The sequence below is a fragment of the Ipomoea nil genome, unplaced genomic scaffold, assembly GCF_001879475.1.
Source record: "Ipomoea nil cultivar Tokyo-kokei standard unplaced genomic scaffold, Asagao_1.1 scaffold2159, whole genome shotgun sequence".
NCBI lineage: Eukaryota > Viridiplantae > Streptophyta > Magnoliopsida > Solanales > Convolvulaceae > Ipomoea > Ipomoea nil.
In genome coordinates this window covers 4,101,918-4,127,500 of record NW_017618587.1, presented here as the reverse complement: position 1 = coordinate 4,127,500, position 25,583 = coordinate 4,101,918, and the positions used below count along the sequence as shown (strand labels likewise).

General features: G+C 32.9%; 4 protein-coding genes across 4 annotated transcripts; 1 reads left to right on the top strand and 3 right to left on the bottom strand.

Annotated features, from left to right (window-relative positions):
• Positions 1 to 1,540: 1,540 nt before the first annotated feature.
• LOC109149131 lies at positions 1,541 to 5,755 on the bottom strand. The gene is made up of 8 exons (XM_019296781.1): positions 5,511 to 5,755; positions 5,331 to 5,399; positions 5,110 to 5,139; positions 4,209 to 4,241; positions 3,744 to 3,814; positions 2,942 to 3,023; positions 1,919 to 2,011; positions 1,541 to 1,823 (listed from the first exon to the last, which is right to left on the bottom strand). Exons 1-8 carry the CDS (start codon positions 5,751 to 5,753, stop codon positions 1,767 to 1,769), a joined length of 678 nt encoding a protein of 225 aa, XP_019152326.1. The 5' UTR covers positions 5,754 to 5,755; the 3' UTR covers positions 1,541 to 1,766.
• Positions 5,756 to 6,519: 764 nt separating this feature from the next.
• LOC109149348 lies at positions 6,520 to 8,491 on the bottom strand. The gene is made up of 3 exons (XM_019297070.1): positions 8,212 to 8,491; positions 7,903 to 8,114; positions 6,520 to 6,950 (listed from the first exon to the last, which is right to left on the bottom strand). Exons 1-3 carry the CDS (start codon positions 8,314 to 8,316, stop codon positions 6,734 to 6,736), a joined length of 534 nt encoding a protein of 177 aa, XP_019152615.1. The 5' UTR covers positions 8,317 to 8,491; the 3' UTR covers positions 6,520 to 6,733.
• A 2,252-nt stretch (positions 8,492 to 10,743) lies between these two features.
• Positions 10,744 to 13,526, bottom strand: LOC109149819 (long-chain-alcohol oxidase FAO4A). The gene is made up of 4 exons (XM_019297822.1): positions 13,304 to 13,526; positions 12,800 to 13,069; positions 11,251 to 12,699; positions 10,744 to 11,141 (listed from the first exon to the last, which is right to left on the bottom strand). The coding sequence occupies exons 1-4, from the start codon at positions 13,472 to 13,474 to the stop codon at positions 10,842 to 10,844; spliced, it is 2,190 nt and encodes a 729-aa protein (XP_019153367.1). The 5' UTR covers positions 13,475 to 13,526; the 3' UTR covers positions 10,744 to 10,841.
• A 5,482-nt stretch (positions 13,527 to 19,008) lies between these two features.
• LOC109149820 (NDR1/HIN1-like protein 12) lies at positions 19,009 to 19,905 on the top strand. The gene has a single exon (XM_019297824.1). The coding sequence runs from the start codon at positions 19,095 to 19,097 to the stop codon at positions 19,689 to 19,691; it is 597 nt and encodes a 198-aa protein (XP_019153369.1). The 5' UTR covers positions 19,009 to 19,094; the 3' UTR covers positions 19,692 to 19,905.
• The last annotated feature ends 5,678 nt before the right edge of the window (positions 19,906 to 25,583 follow it).

Sequence of the window (25,583 nt, the reverse complement as noted above, 5' to 3'; positions counted from 1 at the left end):
AATAACCACTATCTTATATATTTTGTTATACTACGTCATTTAATAGACAACGGGTTTTTAAATAACCGTCGTATATAACTTAATTATTTTTTTTTTATGTCATACACTTTAAATAACCACCGGCGGTTTTTTTATACATACACGACAGTTTTCGAAGTGTCGCGTGTGTAAGTGACTGCCGTTGTAAATATGCACTTTCTACAACGGTTTGGAATCGTCGTGTATGTTAACTATATACGGTGGTTAAAAAACTGCCGTGTATGTCAACTATATAGGTAGTTATTTAAACAACCGTCGTCTATTAAGTGACGTAGTATAAGTGTATAACACAATATATTAGACAACGGTTATTTAAAAAGTGATGTAGTATACCATTTATGTAGTAGTGATTATGGGCAAAATTTGCAATTTTAGTATAACTCAAGGACGAAAAGCGCAACGTCAATGATAACTTAGGGACGAAAAGTGAACATGACCAACACTTAGGGACGAATCCTACAATTACCTTATAACTCAGGGCCGAAAAGTGCAACGCCAATGATAACTTAGGGACAAAAAGTGAGCATGACCAACACTTAGGGACGAATTCTACAATTACCCTATAACTTAGGGATGAAAAGTGCAATTTTCCCTAATAATAATAATAATAATAATAATAATAGATGATTATGTGTTTAGCAGAGCTTATTAATTATTACCTATTTTATTTTCCTTTTTAATTTGTTACAAAATATTGTCATCTTTTCAAAATTGAACATCACCATCATTTACTTTTTCCAATTTACCCTTGTGAGTTTTGCATTCTTTGTTGCTTTTATTTCCAAATGTGAGAGGCATAATTAAAAACACATAACATAAAGCAAATGTGACAACCAATTCGAGACAAATAAAATATTATTTAACAAACTAAAATTGGTCCAACTTTTGTTTTATGTAATGAGATTTGAATTAAATTTAATTTGTATAACGTTGACTTATTTGATTTTTTTGAAAATTCAATATCTTTTCCATCCCAATGTACATGACGCTAACACTTTTTGGATATGCATTGCGACTTGGATGAACCTATTCAATACTTTTGGCAAGCATTAATTCGTGGGTGTGTCACAACTCACAAATCAAATTGAGAAATACTTCTTATGATATTCAAAACGGAAAACGAAATTAGTCTTAAATTCAAATCTCACTAAAAAAATTATAATGAATTTTTCAATGAAGAAACAAAAAAAGAAGATAAGATAATGATTGGTCAAATATGCCTAGATCATAGTACTATCATACTACACATTAGAGAAATAAATAGATAGTAATATAGAGCATAGTGAGATCTAAAAGTCAACTCTGGTGGGCAAGTGTATGTCAGGCTATTCTTATAGTTGACTATAAAAACAAAATTTTATTAGAGACAAAGGGGCATGACTACATGGTACAATCATGTGCTAACTACATTATATTTTCTTTCTGTCAATGAGGACAGATAGCAAGTTTCATTACAAAAAAAATTTAGAAAAATAATAATAAATCAGAGAAAGAGAGAAGATTTTAGCCTTTGAGGGGCAAAGCTCATAAATTTGAGTAAGTATTAGGTGTGAATATGGTTGACAAGCTGCCAAGAACCAAGTGGATATTTTTTTAGTTCATAATAATAACACTCAATGGAAACAGAAAAAAGAACAGTTTGGACTATGTTTGCTCTGTAGGCTTGAAGTTAAAAGTTGAGCCAAATAGATCCTTAGAAACATTACTGATCAATGATCATACATACATCAAGGATTATTTCCAGTATCATTGCCTGTACTGTAGCTCAAGGTCCCTGTCCTTAACTGCAGAAATTCACAAATAATGAAAGGTCCTTTCAGCAAAATGGTAGTCTAGTTGCAGTCATTTGAAGGAGAGAACCCATGAAGTAACAAAATACCTTGTCCACAAAATCTGTGGCGCCCGAGAATTCTTGTTTTTCTTTCTTTAGGAATTCAAGGCGAGAACTAATGAGCCGCTTCTGTTCTTCTGCCTGCCAAAAGTAATATTTACAATGGTTTCCAGTTAGTCTGAGAAATTTTACCCAATCTACCCTACATATAATATCCATATGATGGTTGGTTCCTTTTTTGTGAAGGCTAATATACTTTTCAGTTAAGTTGTCTTAATTGAGTTTATGAATGCACTTCCAAAACTACAATCCGTATTCCTAAACTGCAATAATTGTACTAATTTCTACTTTTATCATGCATCATATTTCAAATATGCATAATTATACTTTAAAATCATCTATTCCAATGCAAATAATATCATGCACTTTCTTACTCACCTCTTAATACATATGCATATATCTTATATGCTTGACTTTCATCTAGTTCTTATGTTTGTAACACGCTTGCATCTTACTAATATAGAAGGACCCAAAAACAAATTCTTCAAAATATCATTAATCTTCACTCATAAGTAATAAAGTGGCTGCAAACAAACTGAAGCTAACAGACTTTAGAAGAATAGTCATAGCATAATCCGTCATCCCATTTCATGTGCTAGAATTACGTTTCTTAGACATCCCTAAGTGTTGGGAGGCACTGAACAATATGTTTTACTTCTAAGTTACTTCCTCCACCATGTTCAAGCAATAAGCTTTCTTATAGGGGACTTCTCTTATTTTAAAAAGCATTTATAGGTCTCAAGAATATAAATATATTCATTTATTTTAATTAATTCTTTAATTGATTAATTCTTCAAATGGCAAGTCGAAGCTTCTTAATGTCTACCCAAAGTTAAACTCTAGCATAATAAGAGCATTGTATATTACCAAACCTTGTTGGAAATGAACTACTAACTGAATAAGTAGAACATGACACTACTTAGAAATCACATCTTGACACGTGACCATTTTATTGTGTCCACTAGGTGAATTATCAGCATCCAAAAGTCTCAATGAACGGACAATACTTACCTTTTCCAGCATGCCCATCAAGTGGTTGATCTCGTTCTTCTTCGTTTCTAATAAATACTGGCCAGTTTCTTCAATATTACTCCTGTAAAAATGTTGCAATTATTTCATGGAGATAAATTACTGATTTTTGCAATGTGCGCTGATTGTTTTTCCCTTCACTTGATTCTTTTCCACATGTTGGAATCATTATAATGCAATTTTAGAGTCATTACTGACATAAAGCATCCAAGAATTTGTCATTCACATGGAACAGACATAAGATCATTATACAAGCAAGCAATAACAATCAAAGCCAACAATGATTTTGTTTAAGTGAACAATGTAAGATTTGCATGCATCTGATACCTAGATGTGGCCAAGACTGTTCGTAATTCTACCTTCACAATCTCTATATTCAATCTTCTTACCTCAGTCCTTAAAATTACCAGCAACATGAACTAAGCATTTGAGTATGATAAAAAGGTAAAATATATTATATACTAGGAAGGAACATAAAAAAATATATATATGAGTCAACACGAAGGTTTGAAATCCTGTCAATCTAGTAGCAGTTTTATCTCATTCCTTTGGAGGACCTTGTTTAACCCCTAAGAGAGTTAGGAAGTAGTTTATGTGTAATAAAATTATAGAAGCCAAATAATAGACCTCAAATTCTTACTCCTGCTCTTTGTTCTGCTTTTTTTTTCCCCCTTGTATTCAAAGAGGTTCAGCCTACAAAGCACAGTTTACTTCTCCAAGAAATGGCTAACTCTCTAAGTGGATGCAAAAGTAAGGAGTATTCTTAAAATTTCAAGAAGCCTACTTCTCAGAAGAGAGTGGATCCAAGCTTTGCTCTTCTACAAGATGCTCCACAGTATCAAGAACAGTTCCTGCCTGGAAGCAATAAGAAATTTCCACCATAAGTTCACAGCCAAATTAATACTGAAGAGAGAATGAAAGAAAAGAAGGTAGAGTTATCATTGTTATCGGAAGATCTTAATTAGACTAAAGACAACCTGCAATTCAGTCTTTCTTATGAAAAGGAACAAGAGACAAACAGAATGAGGTTTGTTAGAAATGATGATTGCAACTAATTCATGATCGGTATCCTTTCAGTATATCAAGTCTTAGTACATTCCATGAGAGTGAGAGTGAAGAACACTTGGGATAGAGAATTGGTGTAGCAAAATACAATATAAACTGACAGTAGCACTTGTAATGTGGATTTGGCATGACACAACAACAGTGCAAATCAATTAAGATGAGTAGTCAGTTCGAAAGAGGATACCTCTGTTTCCAGGCATAAAGACTCAAACTCATCCTGCAAGATTTTGTGGAGTTAGGAGTTAGGACACAACAATTTGTATTTTCTATTGTTGGAAATTAAAGTGGTCAGGCAGGTGGCAAAGAGCCACCACCCGCCAAATAAGCAACAAGAGAATAAACCGAGAATAAGAGAAAAACACTAGGAAAGTAAAGTAATCAAGTAAGTTCCTAATTCTACTACAATTCCAAACTTGGGTTTAGGCAAACATCCTAATCCCTATTTAGGAACAGTCTACTATTCTAACAGTTACAAATGTGAATCATGTAATTCATAGTAGATGGTCTTTCAATCTTCTGAGTTCTATCAGATTGAGAGAATAGCCAGCAAGCCAAGTTTACAAGTACAACAACTAAAAGCTGTCATCAGTAAGTGAATTAAACTTTTGAACTAGCAATCCAATATAACCATAAAACATTTATTGTCTTTCTCCAAAAGTTTTATCAACTAATAACACGCAGAGGAAAGTATAATCGCAGAGTTTCAGAAAAACACCTGCATTAAGGAATAAACCTTTAATAGAGGACACTGTCACTTTACATTGACTGGAACTCTAAATAAAGTATATAAACTTCTTAAGTACTTCTGGGAGAAACAAACAAACCGCTGCATCTTAATGGTCAAAGATTCAACTACACATCAAGATTCGTAAGAACTCAAACTCTTGAAGGATATAACTTCAGCTTTGTACTCCTAAATACATATTTTATCTTTAACTAGCCAATTGTGAACCAATAAACAGCTAGTATGAAATGCCATTTAAAGAATATATTATTAGAAGAATAAAACACATAAGCCACAACTGCAAATCAACATATATTTGGTCCAAAAATGAAATTGGCCCCGAACATCAAAGATGGCATACCTCTATGTTTTCGTGCAACGATGAAACAACCTGAAAATAATTTTTTTTTTTTAAATGAATAACACAACTTTCAGTATCTCCAAATTATTATACGAGTAGAAAAATCAAACAAAACTCAGACAAATTTCTCAATTGTCACACAATTTCTTCAAATTTCTAAAATCAGTACTCCAAAGTGGAACCAAAAATAGGGAAAGAAGCAAAGAAGAAATGATAATTACCTGAATGAATAACCGGTGGAGGCGTTCTTGCTCCGCTGGACTGAACTTTGAGAAAGCTTTGCAAAATTCCTTTTTGAATTCACCCAAAAAATGGCGGAATTAAAAAATTATTACAGTGGCATTTCAGAAAGCAGACACTAGATATTGTGTATACGTTTTTTAAACAACAAAATAGTATACCTCCTTGGAGCAGGCTGTGAGCAAGGAACGCACTCCAAGCTTGAAAGACTTCTTCAGATTCGTCTGCCTCGTCCCTGGATTACTGTCCATTCTCTCAAGCTGACAGACCGAGAAGAGAGAGACAAAGAGCGCAATGGCGGGAATTAACGCTTTACTTTCGCTTTGTTCAGATTGAGCGACGAAGACACGAAGTATACTCCAACGCAAAAAACGACGTCGTTGTGAGAAGATGTAGAAGCCCATTGTAAGATTTGACCCGGTTTTCTTTAGTTATTACTCCAACTTAGATTTTCAGTCGAATAAAAATTAAGATGGCGCCTTAATTAAATTTTCAGCACATAAAACTTATGAATATCTATCATTTGATTTTACTAGTGTCTATTAAAATGGACAATTGAAAAATAAATAGTTTGGAATAAAAACATGTAATTAAAAAAAAAATTAATATCAAATTTGATCCTCTGAATTTTGTGACCATGTCACATTTGATCCTAACCTTTTATCTATACCACATGTAGTTCTTTGATCATCAAATTTTAACCATTTTTAAACTTTGATCATTTTCTTTCGTTTGAGACGTACTGTTTCTTTTATAGACAATTTAAAAAATTTAGACCCCTTCTCTATTAATACACCAATATAATACATCAACTTTCAACAACCCAAACTTCATATGCTTTCTTCCCCAAACTAAAAATTAAATTGTGACAAGGACACATTAATTGCTAGTAAATATGAGTACGTGTGGTATAGATGAAAGGTTAGGAGCAAACATGGTATAATCACCAAACTCAAATTATCAAATTTGATATTTTATGAAATTTTAACTTATACAAACATGTATATGCATGGAGTACAAAAATGAACTTAACTTTAAATTCATAGCAAGTTATTTGTATTTATAGTCCTTCAAAAAAAAAATGTATTTATAAAAAAAATATACAATATAATTTACCCACATCAACATATGTGCATAAGTGCATTATCATTTTATTTTCCTATTCCAATCCTTCTTATTCTAAGACTAAAAAAAGTATGCACTTTTTTTTTCCATACATTTGAATATGTAACTTCTATCTATACCATAAAGTCTTTAGCATCCATGTCCTTGTCATTAAATAGCAAAACTTATTAGCTCTTCAATTGGTCAAATTCCTCTCCCTTTCAACATATATGACAATGATTTTTTTTGTTTTTAGTTGGGGGGTTAAAAAAATGTGATTCTAGTTGGGTATGGAGGTGGTGAGCTTGGTTCTTCTAGTGAAGATGGCAGATGCAATGGTTAAAGCGAAGGTGATTATGAACAAAAGTGCAGAGGCAAAGTAAACTCCATCTTTCACTATGTAACAATCTCCATCTAACCATCCTTCTCCCGGTGCCTGTCTTCTGCTCATGCTTGTGGCTACACCTATTAAAATTGCTGCAACTCCAAAGCTCATCCTGCGCCATGCATATATGCACACACCTTAATTATCTATGTATCACACACACACACACACACACACATATATATATATAACCAAATTAATTGAAGCTAAGACCACTTCATTGGTTAGGGGTGAACAACAATCACTTCAATTCAAGCAAGTTTTAGTTAATAATAATAATTAAAAAAAATGAGAAAAATATAACAACCCGAAACTGACAGAACGACTGGTCATAATTAATATGATCAAAAGGGATGATTATTCAACAATTTTTAAGTGTTTTATAATCTATCATCAATATTTTGATCAATTCAATTTTTTTTTTGGTACACCTATATCATTAATTACTATTTTTAATTGAAATGCTTTATTAGAAAGTACATTATGTGACTAATAATTTTTTTTTACTATAAATAAATATTGGTTGTTAAATTTTACTAATATTGTGTAAGATATTGGACAACTATCGTTTTTATCTAAACACAATAAATTCATATGAAGGACGATTTAGATAGTGGGTGAAGGAAGTAAATACGGAGTAATATTTATACGATAATATGATAGAGATGTTATTTAAGAAGTACATACTAATTCATGTTAAGAATAAATGATTTCTAAAAAATGTGTAATGAAAATGATTTTTTTTTTTTTGGGATTGGAATAAGCAAGTGATAAAATCTATGAAGTAAATTAAATGTGTTATTTTCGTAACTATAAAATAATTGATTATCAAGCACTTAGAATAACGTTCTCCTAATGAAGTACAGCCAATCAAGACAATGTTAGATGCAAATACTAATGCAGTATGAACAAAAAAAGTATACTAATTTCAAAGAATTATTGAGTAGGATGTGGTGATTAATTAACTATCATTTTATTCATACTGAGTAGTACAGACTAATTGATCTCATTAATGATAAAGACTTAAACTAACTAACCATCTTAGAAAAGGACAGTCTACGTACCATGATAGTACGAGGAAGAAGATGGCGGTTTTGGGCTTCTTAGTCTTGCCGCAACTGCATTCACGCTCCATTGACATCCACTTTCCGCAAAGCAACAAGTTCCCGACGATCTGAGCAACCGAAGAACACGCCAGCGCGGCGAGTCCTAACCGGAAAGCGGCACTCTCCGGCAAGGAACACAGCTGCTTGCCATCTACGCTGAGATCCTTCACCTGCGAACAACTAATTTACATGAATTCTAGCTGAACCGCCATTATTGTTGAGCACGAAAGCTAAAGCACTGCACAACACGCGAAGATATATATATACCTTAGATTTCTTGAATTCGGCGGCGACACAGAGGGTGCAGGAGACGAAGCCGAGGGAGACGACAACCGAAACGAGGAGAGGGAAAATGTATGGATGGTTTTCCATGAGAGTATAAGGTTAATTGGTTCGAAAAGGTTGGTGGAGAATAAAGAGACAATTCAACTAGCTGGGAAGAAGGAGAAGAAGAAGCTTGAGGCTTACTCAAAGGTTGAAATTAATTAAGAAGCGTTTGGTGGCGGCTTGTTGGTGATTCCGGTACGGTTGTGCTTTGGGGCCTATCGTGGAACGTAACCTTTTCTTCCAAACAAGCCTCTATGGGGATTTGAATGTTTTATTATTATTATTTTTAATTTTTTAATTATAGATATTGACAATGGAAACCATAATCACTATATAAGGGTATGCATGAAATAGATAATAAAATCAGTTTAGATTGTTCATAACTAATCAATTTAAATTAAGAAAATTAATAAGTTATTTCATTCGGATCGAATTTGTAATCTTATGTTATTAAGTCAAAAATATGATAACTTGGCTGAAGTTATTTTAGCCTAGGGTGAATGTGGTCAACTGGATAGTATGGATTGGAACGGGTGGTTTAGTTTCTAGCTAGCCCGGTGGGCACTGGCCAGGTTGAGGACTAATAATTGAAAGAGGCTTAATTACAATTATAAATGAACTTTTATTACACACACTATGAATTTTTAATCATAATAATCTGAATGGAACCGAATCAATTTAAAATTAAATCCAATATATATACCTAATCTATTGGTCAAATTTCGTTAGGTTGGAATTGCGTTAAACGGTACCGGGTACCATTGTGTGGAATTGATCCATTTAAATGAAATTGACTTAAGAGTTGATCTCAGAACTAAAAAGACCAATCTTTTGAATTTAAAAGTATAACTTTATGGCCTGTTTGATAAAATAGTTAGTCTATCAGTCAATTTTAGTTTATTTGACTATTATTAATTTATTATCACTTTGATTTGGTTAATATATATATATATATATATATATATATATATATATATATATATATATATATATATGTGTGTGTGTGTGTGTGTGTGTGTGTGTGTGTGTGTGTGTGTTTGGTTAATTAGCTTTTTGTAACTCCAAAATGTTAAAATTCAAAAAGTTATTCAAAGCAACTTTTTCAATTAACTTTTTGAGAAAAGAAATTATACCAAACAGCTAACAGCTAATTTACCAAACACATATTCACAATCAGCTAATGTTATCAACTAGTTATACATTATACTTAATCCAATCAGCTAACAGCCATTTACCAAATAGGGCCTATGACTTTTTACTGAGCGAGGATGTAGGATGATATCACCCATGAATACATTTTGTATAGAGATCAAAAAGTATCAAATAGATCATTGAACTTTATATAAAAGTGTAATTGAACTCATGAATTTTTAAAAATATGCAATTGTCAAATAAGTTTGATTTACCATTACCGTTAATCATTGTTAAGCATCATTGACCACCGTCATTAAAATAAATAAATAAAATCAACCGCAACATAGCGGTCACTTCTCCATAGGAGAAGACGACTGGTTGGTTGCCTTTGACTTCAATGGTGACTGGTGAACACTAGATGCCGGAATTGTCACCGGAACCATAATGACAAGTTATTCCATGTGGATAACTAACTATTGGGTTTAGATGCACCAAAATGTCAAATTCAAATGTTTAGTTGTACTTTTCATGTAAAAGTGCAAAGACCTATTGGATTATTTTTCCTTTTGTATAAAAATGTTGAATCTTATCCATCTTGACCTAACATACTTATTGGGGTTTATTTTCATATTATTAGGTTTTAAAAAAAAAAGAAGTAAAGTTTCTAATAAAACGAAATTTATTTTAAAAGAGAAAAAAAAAATGTAAATAGATAGATGTAATAGTTTACCTCAAAATGTAAAAAAAAAAAAAAAAAAATCATGAATTGAACTATATGGGTTAAGGCAAACCAAACTTCACTATTGTTTTTTGTGGTTGTACATATACACTTAGAGCTTTTAATTCTCTCTACAAATGAAACTCAATGTTACGTATTAAATCATCAATCAAAACAGTACTCAACAACAACGGTGGCTCACTATATATACCACTCAACAGAATCATACATTATGGATAAGAAAAAGTTAACAACAGATGTAATTTTATGCTTTTCACTTCACCTTTTTCACTACCACACACCATTATCACATTTTATTGGCACGGACTTAACTCAATGATTCAATAGACAACAATGTAAGAATTATGTTCAAAGTGAGCAAATTACTTGTGAGCCCCCATATTTGACCTATCTGCTGAATGCTGTGGTGGAGCCTTCGTTTGAAATTTTATTATTTTTTTAAAAACTAGTATTGCTTATTTATTTTTTTTTTAAAAAATGATTGGTTGCCCGTTGCCCAGGCAAGAAATCCTACCAATGCAAGTTGTTTAGCATGTGCTACCAAACTGTCAGCAACCTTGCCATCTACTTCCAAAATTAAACCATTCTCAGTAGGATAGATTCATAATACAAATTACAAATATTTTATTGCAGCTAGCAATCCACACAGATCGAAATTCAGAAGACAATGAGCCATTGCATGATTAAGCTAGCTAGTTTAATCATGAGTCTTAAGAAACTCAAGTACAGACTGGGAAATGCAATAAGAAACAGACATAATGGTGACCATTGGGTTCACCCCTAAAGCCGTAGGAAGAACACTCCCATCTCCAACAAACAGCCCTTCCACCTCCCATGTCTCTCCCTTTGGGTTCACCACTGAAGCCTTAGGATCAACTCCCATTCTGCAGCTCCCCATCTGGTGCGCCGAAGCTTTCAGATTCGGGTGTTTTCTTAGACTCTGTGAACTCTCTTCCTTCACAAACCTCTCAAACTCTTCCCTGCTCGCATCCTTCACCTGCATTCAGTTTGTCTCATAGGGATTAGGAATATGAGTCTATCTTATATGAATTAGGAATATGAGTTTGTCTCATATAAACTCAAAAGTTATTAGTTGCATGGATCACCTTGAGGGTTAGTCCTGTGCCGTGATTGCATCCAATCTCCTCGGCCCCGGCGGCCGCCAGTATCCTCAACAGCTTCTCGAGCCCTCTCTGGAGATTCTCCTCGTCGGTTTTGTCAAGGTCGTAGGTTACTGAGGTCGGCGAGAACGCCTCCCCTGAGCCCTTATCCCTCGCCAGCGCGAAGATGTGGGCGGTTCTTGCGTATCTACTCATCCTCATCTTGAATTCTTGCCCGGAATTCCATGGCATTAGGGCGGAGAACAAACCCGGGTGTAACGCCGGCGTCTGTATCACCGCGCCGTACCCTGTTCCGTTAACGTTTAAGACGACGGTAGACATCGCCGACATTATCGCCCCTTCGTAGCTCTTCTTGTTCTCTCCCGGCGTGTCCGGAAAATGCCCCCACGCGAACACTACAGGGTGGAGGTGTAAGTTGCGGCCGATGTTCTTGTTTTTCAGGCCGCTGTTTATCAGCAACGACGGAGTGGTGAGGGCGCCGCCGGCGATAACTGTCACCTTCGATTTGATCACAGCCGTTTGCTTCACTCCGTCGCGTTGGAAAGTGAACATAACTCCCTTAGCTTTGTTTCTCTCGTGGATTACTTGCAGAGCTTCGCATTCCGGGAGGATTGCGCCGTTGCCGGATTTGACAAGGTCGACGAGCCAGGTCTCCGCCGTGCCTTTTTTCCGGCCGTCTTTGCAGCCGAAGGTGCACCACCCGCAGTAGTGATCGGACGGCGCGTTTTGCGGGATGTTCACGACCGGATAACCTAATTCCCGACAACCTTTTCTCAAAACCATGTTTTGAAAACTCTCGTCCTCGCATTCACGTTGTACTCCCATTTTCCCACAAACAGTGTCCATGGCCTTCTGGTAAACGTCGCTTCCGAATAACTCAAGCCCGTGGACTTCGCACCATTCCCGGAGAACATACGGCGGAGTTTTGATAGAAGCGGACCAGTTCACGGCTGAGCCGCCGCCCACGGTGGAGCCGGCGAGGAGCACCATATCCAAATCCTTCGTCATTAACAGTCCCCCGCCTAAGAACATTTTATCCATAGAAGGCCCTTCAAGGAGCGACAGATTGGTTCTCGCATAATAGTTCCCTTTCTCCAAGACGAGAACTTTATAGCCGGCGGTGGCAAGAACGCCGGAAATAACCCCGCCGCCGCATCCGGAGCCGACCACCACCGCATCGCACTCGATGACGAAAGACGGCCCCGGGGGCTTCGGTTTTGCGACGGAACAACCTAGTTTCGTCAGCCTGTTGAAGACATGTTCTTCTGGTAGATTCAGATCAATGATTCCTTTGTACAGAGGTCCAAACAGCAATTCTTCGATATCATCTTCATGATCGTGATGCTTCTGTTTCTTTTGTTTTTCAGAAATGGAAGGGTCGGGACCACAATACCCTATTGCTTTCCAACTTGGGTTATCCCCCTTATCATCAACCTGAAAACGATAAATTTATTATCAGCCGCCTGCTTGTATTGGACATCAATGGTGGTAAAAAATGTAAGGACATGAATCCGGGCTGTCCCACAGAACATACCGAAGTGAAGAATACGAGGAGAACCAAAGCTTTCATGGCCGTGAAAAAATTTCTGATGAATTGCAGACTGCTGGTGGCCCATGAATGAACTATACGTTCTCTCTTCTTCTGAGAAATCTCAGGGAAGCGTAGCAAAAAGGGAAACTGGGTTGACAAGCTTCCCTTTCCACACAGTAACAATGTTCCAATCCTCGTTGACAGAAACCATAGCAGCAGCAGCAATGAATTCAGCTTAGGATGTTTCATTCTCTGGTTTATAACCCACGCCACCTGGAGATTATTTAGTTGAAATAATTAAAGATCGATCAACACGACACAGATATACAGTATTGGAAATTATATATGGAATTTCCTACCACCTGAAAGTGATCTTAAATCAAGTCGAAAGCCTTGTTCCGACCACTTTTGATATCCGGAAATACCTTTGTTGCTATTTCCCACCACTTTAAGATCACTTTCAGGTGGTCCAGCAGTGATATAATTCTAGCGTATCCAAATTCTTACCTGGTGGGGAGTTCCGGTGGAGGCGGCTGAAGTTTGGAAGAAATTAGTGACAGATGCATCTGTGGTTTCTGGAAGAGCTTCATTAATGGCGGGCAGAAAGGTATTGCATAAAGCACTCAGAGTCTCCATCTGTGAAGGAGACAGTGTTTTGGTAGCGGTATTGTTCTCCATTTTTCTGTGAAGTGAATATTAATTCTGCATGCAAGAATTGTAAGCTTTGTCCAGGTATTTATGGACCACGATGCATGATATCTCATGCTTAAAGGGTTAAAGTTAGCCACAACATTTTAATTCAATTCTGACAAATATTTTGTCGATCTAGCCTGTCACACCGACTCTTCCTAATGACCTTTACTTCTCCTTTAGTTTGCAAGTTATTAATTACTTAGAACTAGATTTACCCATCCACTTAGATGAAAGTTTCTCTATAGTTAACCTTATGGGACAAACACTAATATACAAACATTTTGAAAACTTGTAGACCATAGGGCCAGAAACCACATCATTTATTATCTTTATATACAACTACCATGTACTGTGATGACATTTTGATTATCATTTCAAATGGATGATCATATGTTCGAACCCCTGTGGTTGGACTTAGATTCTTTGGGCTGAAAATGTTTGATAAGGTATAGAACAGATACTACCTTGTAAAGAATTATGATTATTTAAAAAACTAAAATAAATAAATATTTTATAGAGTTTGATTTTTAATTTCTCTGTAATTACCTGTAGCAAGAAACAAAATTCTGTAATTGGGAAGGGATAAATATATGGTTCATATATCTTACGTAGCTCTCAGGCTGTTACTGCATGCAGTCTCAGCAATCCAGATAGGCAGAAAGAGATGTTGTGTATATCTATATTTTTTAGTTAAAATTATTTGAATTATATTGTACAAACCTTAATTGGGAGTTAGGACCTTCTTAGTTCCACTTAATTAAGAATAAATGTTTGTATACCATAACTCATGTTTTATTTTTCTAAAGAAAAATTTGTATAATATACGTAATTGTAGTGTGCGGAATACTAGAAAAATTCTATCATCAAAACTTCTGCAATAACTTGCGTAATGGAATTGAGAGAAGAAAGTGGTGTGGTGTGGTGCCACGGTATACACAAAGTCATTTTTACATGCACGTTCTCTTTATCCATAAACTGAAAATTAATCATTATTTTTATGTCGGCGGCAACGCTACCATACAAAAATATAATGGCAACTTGCAATTGATTTTTCCGTCGGTCATGGCCGCATATGTTGCGAAGGTTAATTTTATATTGTGAATTTTGATTAATTTATGATCAGTTGGCATGTAGTAACCTCTCCCATGTGGGAGGTTATGAAATCGAGTCTCACTAAAGACTTTTTGTGCAGTCTGGTTTCCGTGAGCAAAACCAGAACGGAAACCAACTGGTTTCCACAGCCAGAAACCATGTTTTCTGGCTACGAAAACTAGTATGGATTGGTTTTGAAAACCATACCACATCTGGAAGGAGATGGAAAAGATGTTGCGTCTCTGCTTCTGCTGATGGGATAGTGGAAAATAACTTATAAAAGAAAAAGTATTAATATTGAAATTATAAAAAGTAATTAACGAAATCATGAATTGTCTACTTCGCTCGGTCTCTCTCGTGGAATGCTACAAAACGACATGGAAAATTATAAAACACATCAATGGACGTTACTGTCTTCTAGTAGCGATTTGATTAGGTAGGCCAATGAATTGAATAGGCACGTGTTGTTTAACACTCCGTCGAACAGTCATTACGTATTCGAGAATAAATTGACTTATTACACATTTGAATTGAGATAAACCAGTATATGCAGGTTATCAATATAATAGTTAGAGGGGTTTTTAGTATTACAGGCTTTGTTACACTGTAGTATTTGTTCATAACTATTTGCTCAATCTAGAAAAGTACAAAAAGTCAATACCGTTCTCACTGAAGTTCATAATTTCCCATTTAAAAAGTCATTTTATGTCACTAGACTACAATATTATTGACATCAGATCAATTACCGTCATCATTTGTTTTTAAACGTGATGCCATTTACTACCCAAAAAGTAATGCTACATTCACTTCTTAATTTCACCTCCTTGTGTATCAATATTTAGTTAGTTCACATTTGACTAATAATTATATTTATAAAAAAAAAAAAAAAAAAAAAAAAAAAAAAAAAACTTGAGTAGAATTTTTAAACTTATTATAGCCACACATATGTGATATGTCCCTTCGGGGACATCCGATAATTTCATATTTTCTTTTTAATTTTTTTAACGTGAAACTCTGCATTTTATTTATAATTTTCAAACTATACAAATAATTAAGAAACACAAAGCAGAAATTATCCCGACCACAAACGAAATAAAACGATGTAAAATGAGAAGTTTCACGCAATTGTTATTGTGTGGACCACGATTAAAAAACGATGTTGTTTTATACAAATTTATTTTCAAGTGATTTATTGTAACATAAATTTTTATAATTTGTAATGTACATTATTATAACTCATAAAGTACATTATCTTACTTTAAAAATTTAATTATTTTTAACACATAATATACATTATTCTAATACATAAAAGTACATTATTCTAACACATAAAATACATTATTATAATTTATAATATACATTATTTTAATTTATAAAATTCTTTGATATCATTTTGATCGTAGTCCACACAGTCGTGTGGAGCCAATAATTTGCCAGTTTCACGTGGATGGCTAAGGTTGCGGCAGAGAAGAGGACAATTGAGCTTTTACAATGTGTGGCATTTGGGCTCTTTACTTCCATCAAAGGTAATACGAGTACATTTTTTTTAATGTCCAAAATCATTTTTGGTGATTAGACGGTTTGCAAATTGCAACCCTTGGGAGTTTGGGCCACAAAAAATAAAAGGAAAGGGTCAAATGGGTTTTAATATATTTAGCTGAATGTCTTTTAAATTTTTTAAATATATAACTACATACATTAACAATTTATTTTGATTTAATAAAATTCAAAAATTGATTAAGACCTGTGGTCACATGTTATTAAATTTTTGACAACCCACATTTTAAATTCCAGTGAAATTTCAAACAATAAAGTTACCATCGACCTGCAAACGATGGTTGCATAATGCAATCAAAGAGCTTAATTAAGTCCTTAAAAAAAGAGATTAATTAAGCAAACAGCGTAATGTGTGTTAGGGGTAAATTATGTCCTGAAAACGTGAATGGTGAACACGGGTTCAAACGACGCTGTTTTTATGTAAAAAATAATAATAATAATTTCTAATGTGGTGTTAACGGCGCACATTTGGTCAGATTATGAATTTTCTGTTATGAGATTATGAATGTACTGTAAATTCATAATCTCATAACAGAAAATTCATAATTGCATAAAAGAAAAACATTTATTAAATTATGAATTTTATGTTATGAGATTATGAATTTACTGTAAATTCATATTCTCATAACAGAAAATTCATAATTTATGAATGTTGAAGAAGCTTGCGCTACAGAGGAGCAGCCATAGTTTCGGACGGGAATGTGTAGGCATGGTTCCAAAGTGAATGTGCAGGCATAGATTCATAATTTATGAATGTCCGAAATAATTGCTCACCTCAAATTAAAGTGAAATCGCGAAATGTGAAAATAAAGAAGAAAAATCACGCGATTAATTAAGAAAAAAAAAATAACGATGCACTAACACTATTGGGACCGTGTTCACCATGAATGGTGAACACGGTTCCATGGCATAACGATTGTCTTAGGACTTGGGATATACATCAATATATGCAACCCATTGTATCAAAGGCCCAAATGAGTTTCTCAAATGTGGATCCACCAATCATTATTGTATGGACCATGGTCCACACAAGTTGTGTGGACCATATTTTGTCTACGGTAAAATAATGTACATTTAGTACAAAAATAATGTACATTCAATACAAAAATAATGTACATTATATTCAGGGGATGTACATTATTTTTGTTCTGAGTGTACATTATATTTTATAATGTACATTCAGTACAAAAATAATGTACATTTAGTATATTAAAAATTTACATTTTATTATGGTCCACATAACATTGTGTGGACCATGGTCCATACAATAATTTGCCTGGATCCACTTGTCTACGACAATTTTCAATCGTTATGATGTGCATCCGTATGCACCATGCATGGTGCATACGGATGCCAAAACGACGTTGTTTTATTAAAAAACGCGCGTCTCCCCTTTAAAAAAAATTCAAGTTCGATTCCCAGCAACAACATTATATTGTTCATTCATTCTGGAATTTTAGTTAATAGATTATGGAATTATAGTTCATTGATTATGGAATTATAGTTCATCGATTATGGAATTGTAGTTCATCGATTCTGAAATTTTAGTTTATAGATTATGGAATTTTAGTTCATTCATTCTGGAATTTTTAATTCATAGATTAGATTATGGAATTATAGTTCATCGATTATGGAATTATAGTTCATCGATTATGGAATTATAAATCATCGATTATGAAATTTTAGTTCATATGTTGTTACTGGGAATCGAACTTGATTTTTTTTTTTTTAAGGGAAGACGCGCGTTTTATTAAAACGACGTCGTTTTTGCATTCGTATGCAACATGCATGGTGCATACAGATGCACAACATAATTTGCCGACAATTTTGGATTAGCTATAGCCTATAGGCCCAACAATACACCAAAGCCATATGGAATGATTGTTATTATACTATAAATTGCTGACATCCATGTTTATTTTTAATAGATTCAATATATTTTAATATATATTCATTTTAATTAGTTTACTATCTAAAAACAAATTTATAATATATTAAAATTAAATATATAATATACTAAAATTGAATATGTATCAGTTGACTAACTTATTATATATAGTCCACAGTGTAATTTACCCAGATGGACAACCCATACTCCAATATATTCTACTTATAGTTTTGGAAAAGAAAAAACACGATTGCCACTCCATACCTTACTTACAAGTGTGTAATTTATTACTATGTATTATTTTTATTTTTTTTTAGTACTATTGACTTTGTTACTCTGTATAATGTAATATTAGTTCATAATTACTTTTTCAACTTAGATTGTATTATTATTATAATTGATGGATAGATTGTATAACTGTTTAATTGGCTTAATAATCTAATACCTGGCCCAGTATCTTAGCCAATGTTCGAGCCTCTTATTTTAGAGAGTCACAACTCACAAAAATGTCACTTTTGAGTTATTTAATTATTTAATTTAATTTGGGTTCCATTGATCCATTGCGTGCATGCATGAGTCAACAATATAATATATTCAATTATACAAATTAATACAGGTGAATATTCTCCCTTCAATTCCTCTCTCCCTCTCTCTCTAACCTTCTTTATATGTGTGTAAGTAATTAATAGAATATGAGTAATATATGGTGGCTTTGTGCATGGGAAAAGAAGATACCGTCTAACCTTTCCCACCGAATGGAGCTAAGTACCTCATTCTAATTGAATGATCTGTTCATTTCAACTAAAAATCTAAGTTGATAGTTAACTCATGACCTTTGACATAACTCTCATATCAAATTGAAATATGTGTTCCATCTCAATTAAAAATCTAAACTAATAGATAGATTACACATTTAATTTATGTTTATATATATTACATACTCAACAATTCTCATCTAATTCAACTCTTCTCTTTCATTCCATCATAAACTGTAGTAAACCATACTACCAAATCATACTAAACACCCACCCACCCACCCAATTCCAGCGATAGATTCTCCGGCCGGCGATGAAAAAGCCCACGCTGGGTCCCCGGCGGCGCACCAACCCCTTGGTGTGGTGTCTGGCCATAATCTGCGCCGTCCTGACCGTCGTCGTCATCATCACCGGAATCGTAGTCTTCATCGGCTACATGGTGGCGCGTCCAAAAGTGCCGCAAATGAGCGTGGCCAACGCCCGCATCGACACCCTCTACTACGACATGGTCAGCCTCCTCACCGTGAAGATCTCCATCGTGATCAAGGCCGAGAACGACAACGCGAGGGCCCGCGCGTACTTCTACAAGACCAGCTACGCGCTCAGCTTCCACGGCGTCAAAGTGGCGTACCTCAACGCCGACCCTTTCGAGGTCCCCAAGAACAGCTCCACGGAGCTGTATTACCAGGTGGAGTCGTCGCCGATACCGCTGACGCCGGAGGAAGGGGAGAGGGTGGAGGCCGGGTTGAAGAACAGCAACGTGACGTTCGAGCTGAAAGGGAACACGCGGACGCGGTGGCGCGTGTGGGTCATCGGTTCTGTCAGGTTTTGGTTGCACCTTGATTGCAGACTTAAACTTCCTGTTGATGGAACCACCATTTACCCAAAGTGCAACACTAAGTCTAGGTAGATTACAGTTCTTCATTTTTTGATCGATCTCCATTTCTCATGGATGGACCGGAGAAATTAATAAATATTAATTCCACCATTTTCTTGGTTTTTTTTTTCTTCTTATTTTTTGTTGAATTGGAACTTGGAGTGTACAATATATATGGTGATGTTTTTGTAACCAGCATTATATTGCTGCAGTTCTGTTGCTTCTCATGTATATCAAATTCTTAGTGTAAAATGAATATTCGAATTTGATTATGTTACTTGAACTATTGAATGTTCAATAGTTTAAGTAGTAATAGGTCGAGTCGAATTCAAGTACTCTATATCTGAATACTTGGCTCAAAGAATTGGTGTGTTCATTTATTTTTTTTTTAAATGTAATACATCTATATTTATTTATAATAACATGTTTATAATAGAGATATGATATTGATTTCTGTTATAATATTTGATTGTAAAATGCTTGTCAATATAGTTCTTTGTGTAAAAAAAATTAAAAATATTTATTGAGCATATTCAGAGGAGCTTGATATGAGCTCAAGCTTGAATTGAGTCGATTTAAAAAATTAGAACTCAATAAGACCAACTTCAATTTTTTAAATCAAGTCAAGTTTTGAGTTTTGAGTTTTGAGTATTAAGTATTTGTATTTGGTTTAACTCGATTATACTCGAGTGTAGAATGGTGATTTTTGAAGCACTGTGCCATCCATGCATGTTGGTTTGGGTTTTGGGAAGATTATGTGAAAAGATATACAAGGAATATAATATAATAGAAGCAAAGAGAAGGAAAAAGTTGGTTAATTCTGACCTTAGACATGAAGGAAGAACACGTACACCACTTTAACTTCAAAATTCTTTCCTTATATCAATTACGGAGTAATTACTAAAATACCTGTTCATATATCATGATAACACCACACTTACACAATTCACATGTGCTACTACCAGATGTTATTTGCAGAGAAAACAAAAATGAAGCAATGTTTTTTTTTTTTTTTTTGAAAGTTACTGGCTCTATTACATTGTAGTATCTGTTCATATACTTTCTCAACCTACTGAAACACAAAGAACCAATAACGCCTCCACTGAGGCTTGAACTCATAATCTTCCAAATGGAAGTCCAACCCGGGTACCATTGGACCACATAGTCCTGGTAAAATGAAGCAATGTAATTTGTAATACAACTTATCATTTAATCTACACAAAAATTTGTGTCTATAGATAAGTTATATGAATTTGTCTTAATTAAGCAATTTTTTATTTTTTTTTTTAAATTTTAGATGTTGCGTGCCAATAAAAAAATAATTTCATATTGTTACATCTACTATCTACTATACTAATAAGAGCCCAAGAGAGTTAGGCCTATAATGGGTAGAAAAAATGGCGGTCACAGATTTTAATCAAATGAATGGCTCAGATTGATTAAAAGATTGATAAGATTTAAATTTTACACTAAAACTTATATATATACTAATAAGAGCCCAAGAGAGTTAGGCCTATAATGGGTAGAAAAAATGGCGGTCACAGATTTTAATCAAATGAATGGCTCAGATTGATTAAAAGATTGATAAGATTTAAATTTTACACTAAAATTTCCTAAAACACCCACACACCGTTACTAATTCCGTTAAAATTTTAAGAATTGCCATTAGTTCACCGTTAACTTACTCATTGATTTCAATAAAAAAAAAAAAAAAAAAAAAAAAGGTCTTAGGTTCGAACCTCATCCCAATCAAAGTTGGCATAATTAGTACTCTATTTTACTCTTATTAAATTATATAAATAATAATTTAGTAGCTACAACAAAAAATTATAGATATGCATTTCTTTAATTTAGAATTATGTGTCCACAGTGCTTTTATTCAAAAAAAAATTATTCATTATCAATAAATTAAATAAGAGAAATAATTGTATTAGTTATATTGTCTTTATTTTTCTAAAATATAAAAATTCTTTATATTCAAATTTATTAATTGATTATATTCGCTACATTATCCTTACAATGTCTTAATTCAGTGAAAAAAATTATTAATTATCAATAAATTAATTAAGAGAAATATTTTCATTAGTTATATTGTCTTTATTTTTCTCAAATGTAAAAATTTTTACATTCAAATTTATCAATTGATTATATTCACTACATTGTCTATTATCTTTTTTGTGCACTATTTTTCTAATTAAATATCAAAGTTATAATAATACAAAATAATGCTATATATTTATTTACCAAGTATTTTATTAATACCATGAAAAAATTTAAAAAATATCTACTATACTAATAAGAGCCCAAGAGTTTTAGGCCTATAATGGGTAGAAAAAATGGCAGTCAAATTTTTAAATCAAATGAATGGCTCAGATTTGATCAGATTTTAATTTTTTCTTAAGATTTACTAATTTATCCTTAATTATATGATTATCCGTTAACTTTTCCGTTAAATATTATTTTCTCCGTTAGTTTCTATTAGCTCACCGTTAACTTACTCATTGATTTCAATAACAAAGGTCTTAGGTTCGAATCTCATCCCAATCAAAATTTTCATAATTAGTACTCTATTTTACTCTTACTAAATTAAAAATAATAATTTAGTAGCTACAACAAAAAATAATACATATGCATTTCTTTAATTTTGAATTATGTGTCTATAATGTCTTTATTCAAAAAAAATTATTCATTATCAATAAATTAAATAAGAGAAATAATTTCATTAATTCTATTGTCTTTATTTTTCTCCAATATAAAAATTCTTTACATTCAAATTTAACAATTGATTATATTCGCTAAATTGTACCTACAATGTCTTTATTAAAAAAAAAATTATTCCTTATCAATAAATTAATTAAGAGAAATACTTTTATTAGTTATATTGTCTTTATATTTCTCCAATGTAAAAATTCTTTACATTCAAATTCATCAATTGATTATATTCACTACATTGTCTATTATTTTTTTTGTGCACTATTTTTTTAATTAAATATCAGGTTATAATACAAAATAATGCTATATATTTATTTACCAAAGTATTTTATTAATACCATGACAAAATTTAAAAAATATAATTAATAAAGTCAATTATATTAACTATTTGGGAAATTTGTTAATGCTATATATTTATTTACCAAAGTATTTTATTAATACCATGACAAAATTTAAAAAATATAATTAATAAAGTCAATTATATTAACTATTTGGGAAATTTGTTGACAAAGAGAGTATTCAAATCACACAACAAATTGAAGTGAGAACTGCCTCGCAATGTCCTTGTTTGACAATCAACAGTTAGCGAATTTGAGTAGCGAATTATATCAACGGTTGTAAAACAGATATTTGAAAAAAATTATATCAAGGGTATACATATATTTAATAACAATAATAATGATAATAATAATAATAATAATAATTTTTAAAAAAAATTAAAAAAAATAAAAAAAATATATAATTAAGTCAATCATATTAACTACTTAGGAGATTTATTTACAAAAAGAGTATTCAAATCACACAACAAATTGAAATGGAAAACTATTTCGCAATGTCCTTGTTTGGCAATCAGCGGTTATCTCTTCAATATTAGTAGATATTTAATATTTTATGCCCTAATTTTTATTTGCTCTCCCTTATGTCCCGTATTTGGTTTCAAAATACATATACAATTATTTTATTGACAATTATAATCAATCTTGACTATATTATCTTGCATTTGTAAACTTAAAATTACCTATTTAAAACACAAATTCAACATTCAATTATTCAATATAATATTGCCTTGATATACTTTAAAGTACTTACTAAAGAAAAACATTGGGCATTATCCCAATCGCGTAGTGCGCGTAAAAAACTAGTAGAGCAATAAACGTTGAAGATGTTTATGCCATATGGAGGATAAACTAGTACAGAATTCAATTGTTATATGGTGCACCAAGGCACACAATGCATTGTGCATCCCGTTCTACCCAAAATGACGTCGTTTTGTTAAGTTGTGTAGGGAGTTGACATGCGTATTATGTTAAGAGTTTATGTGTATTATATTATACAAGAATTAATTTCACTTTTGGTCCCACGACTTTTGATGTTCTATCACTTTTGGTGCACAACTTTAAATTTTTTTAATTTTGGTGCCTAACTTTGTTATTTTTATCAATTTTGGTCCTTTCGGCCAAATTGACAGTGAAATGTTGTTGGATTTTATATTGTTAGGGATAAAATCGTCATCCCAAGGAAACATCTTCAATATCTAAACAAAATCACCGTAAAATCATATCTATAGGTGTTTGATGATGAGAATAATGGGGAAGATGGGCAGAAACCAGACAGATCTATGGAATTTATAGTTTCGACCATTGGCAAACTCTTCTTTTCCTCTTAATATGATTTTTCTTTTGTTTAAATATTGAAGATCTTTCCATGGGATGACGATTTTGCCCCTAAAATATAAAATCTGGAAATATTTTACCGTCAATTTGGCTAGAAGGACCTAAACTGATAAAAATAACAAAGTTAGGCACCAAAATTGAAAAAATTTAAAGTTGTGCACCAAAAGTGATAAGAACTCAAAAGTCATGGGACCAAAAGTGAAATTAATTCTATTATACAATTATGTACACTATATTATACAATTATGTACATTCGAAACATGAGATATTTTTGTTAAGAGTTAATTAAGAGTTTTTGTGTATTATAATAAGAGTTTATGTATATTATGTTAAGAGTTTATATGTATTATATTAAGAGTTTATGTGCATTATGTATTATGTTAGATTATGCGTATTATCATTTAAAAAAAATTACATATATTCTATTATACAATTATATACTAAATTAAAAGTAGAAACGGAAACGAAATTTTTTTACGAAATTTCTAAAAAAAAAAAAAAAAAAAAGACACAAAACGACATCGTTTTGAATCCATTGTGCGTCCTGATGCACGATATAATTTGCCTACAGAATTGCAATCAATCACGCGTCAGCATATGGGCTAGGCAAAGTGCACTTCCCGTCTAGAATATTTTTATTAAGTAAGAAGATGTTTATACCATCTTATTTACGTAATATTTACATACAATTTAGTCCTAATCAAGCAATTTTCCTAGAATTTAAGATGTTACATGCGAATAAAAAAATAATAATTGTCATATGGTTACATAGACCAGTAGCTGAAGAATGGACTAAGTATAGAATTGTTACCAATCACACGTTAGCATATAATTAATGCAAATTTGGTTGGACCGTAGTTTTAAATGTGGCCTTTAATTTACCAGACAAGTTAATTCCAATGTTATGGGAAGACTAACTTAATACGGAGTAGCCCATATTGGACATTGACCAAAAATGTCACATACTATATATATACTCGACAATCCTTTTCTAGTTTTGGTAATTTTTAAATTATATATCCATATTCATATTCTTTTCAATCGTGATCTTAACCTCATCATGGATCCTCTCGTTAACCGGTTTTATGGACGGACAACGTTGCTTGAGTGATCAGTGAATAATTTGAATAGATGAAAAGTTTTATTTACAACTTGTTTCTTGTAACAAGATTTAAGTTGAATTTCTTATTTGCAGAAGTATATAGTTTATATAACTTGAGTGATTTAATAAAAAACGTATTTAAGTTGATAATATTGTTGTAAATGACATTGTAGTTTAGTATACCAAATTGCTCTCTTATATGAGAGGTTAGAGGCGATATTGACTTTTTGTGTTCTAATAAATTGAGAAAATAGTTATAAACAGATACTGCATTGTTACAGAATCAATAGTACTAAAAAATAAAAAGCTGACAATATGACTTTGTTTGGCAATCAGCGGTTAACGGTTAGCGGTAGCGGATTGTGTTAGCGGCTAGCAAATAGCGGATTGTGTTAGCGTGTTTGACTAACGAATTGTGTCAGCGGTTTGTAAAAAAGT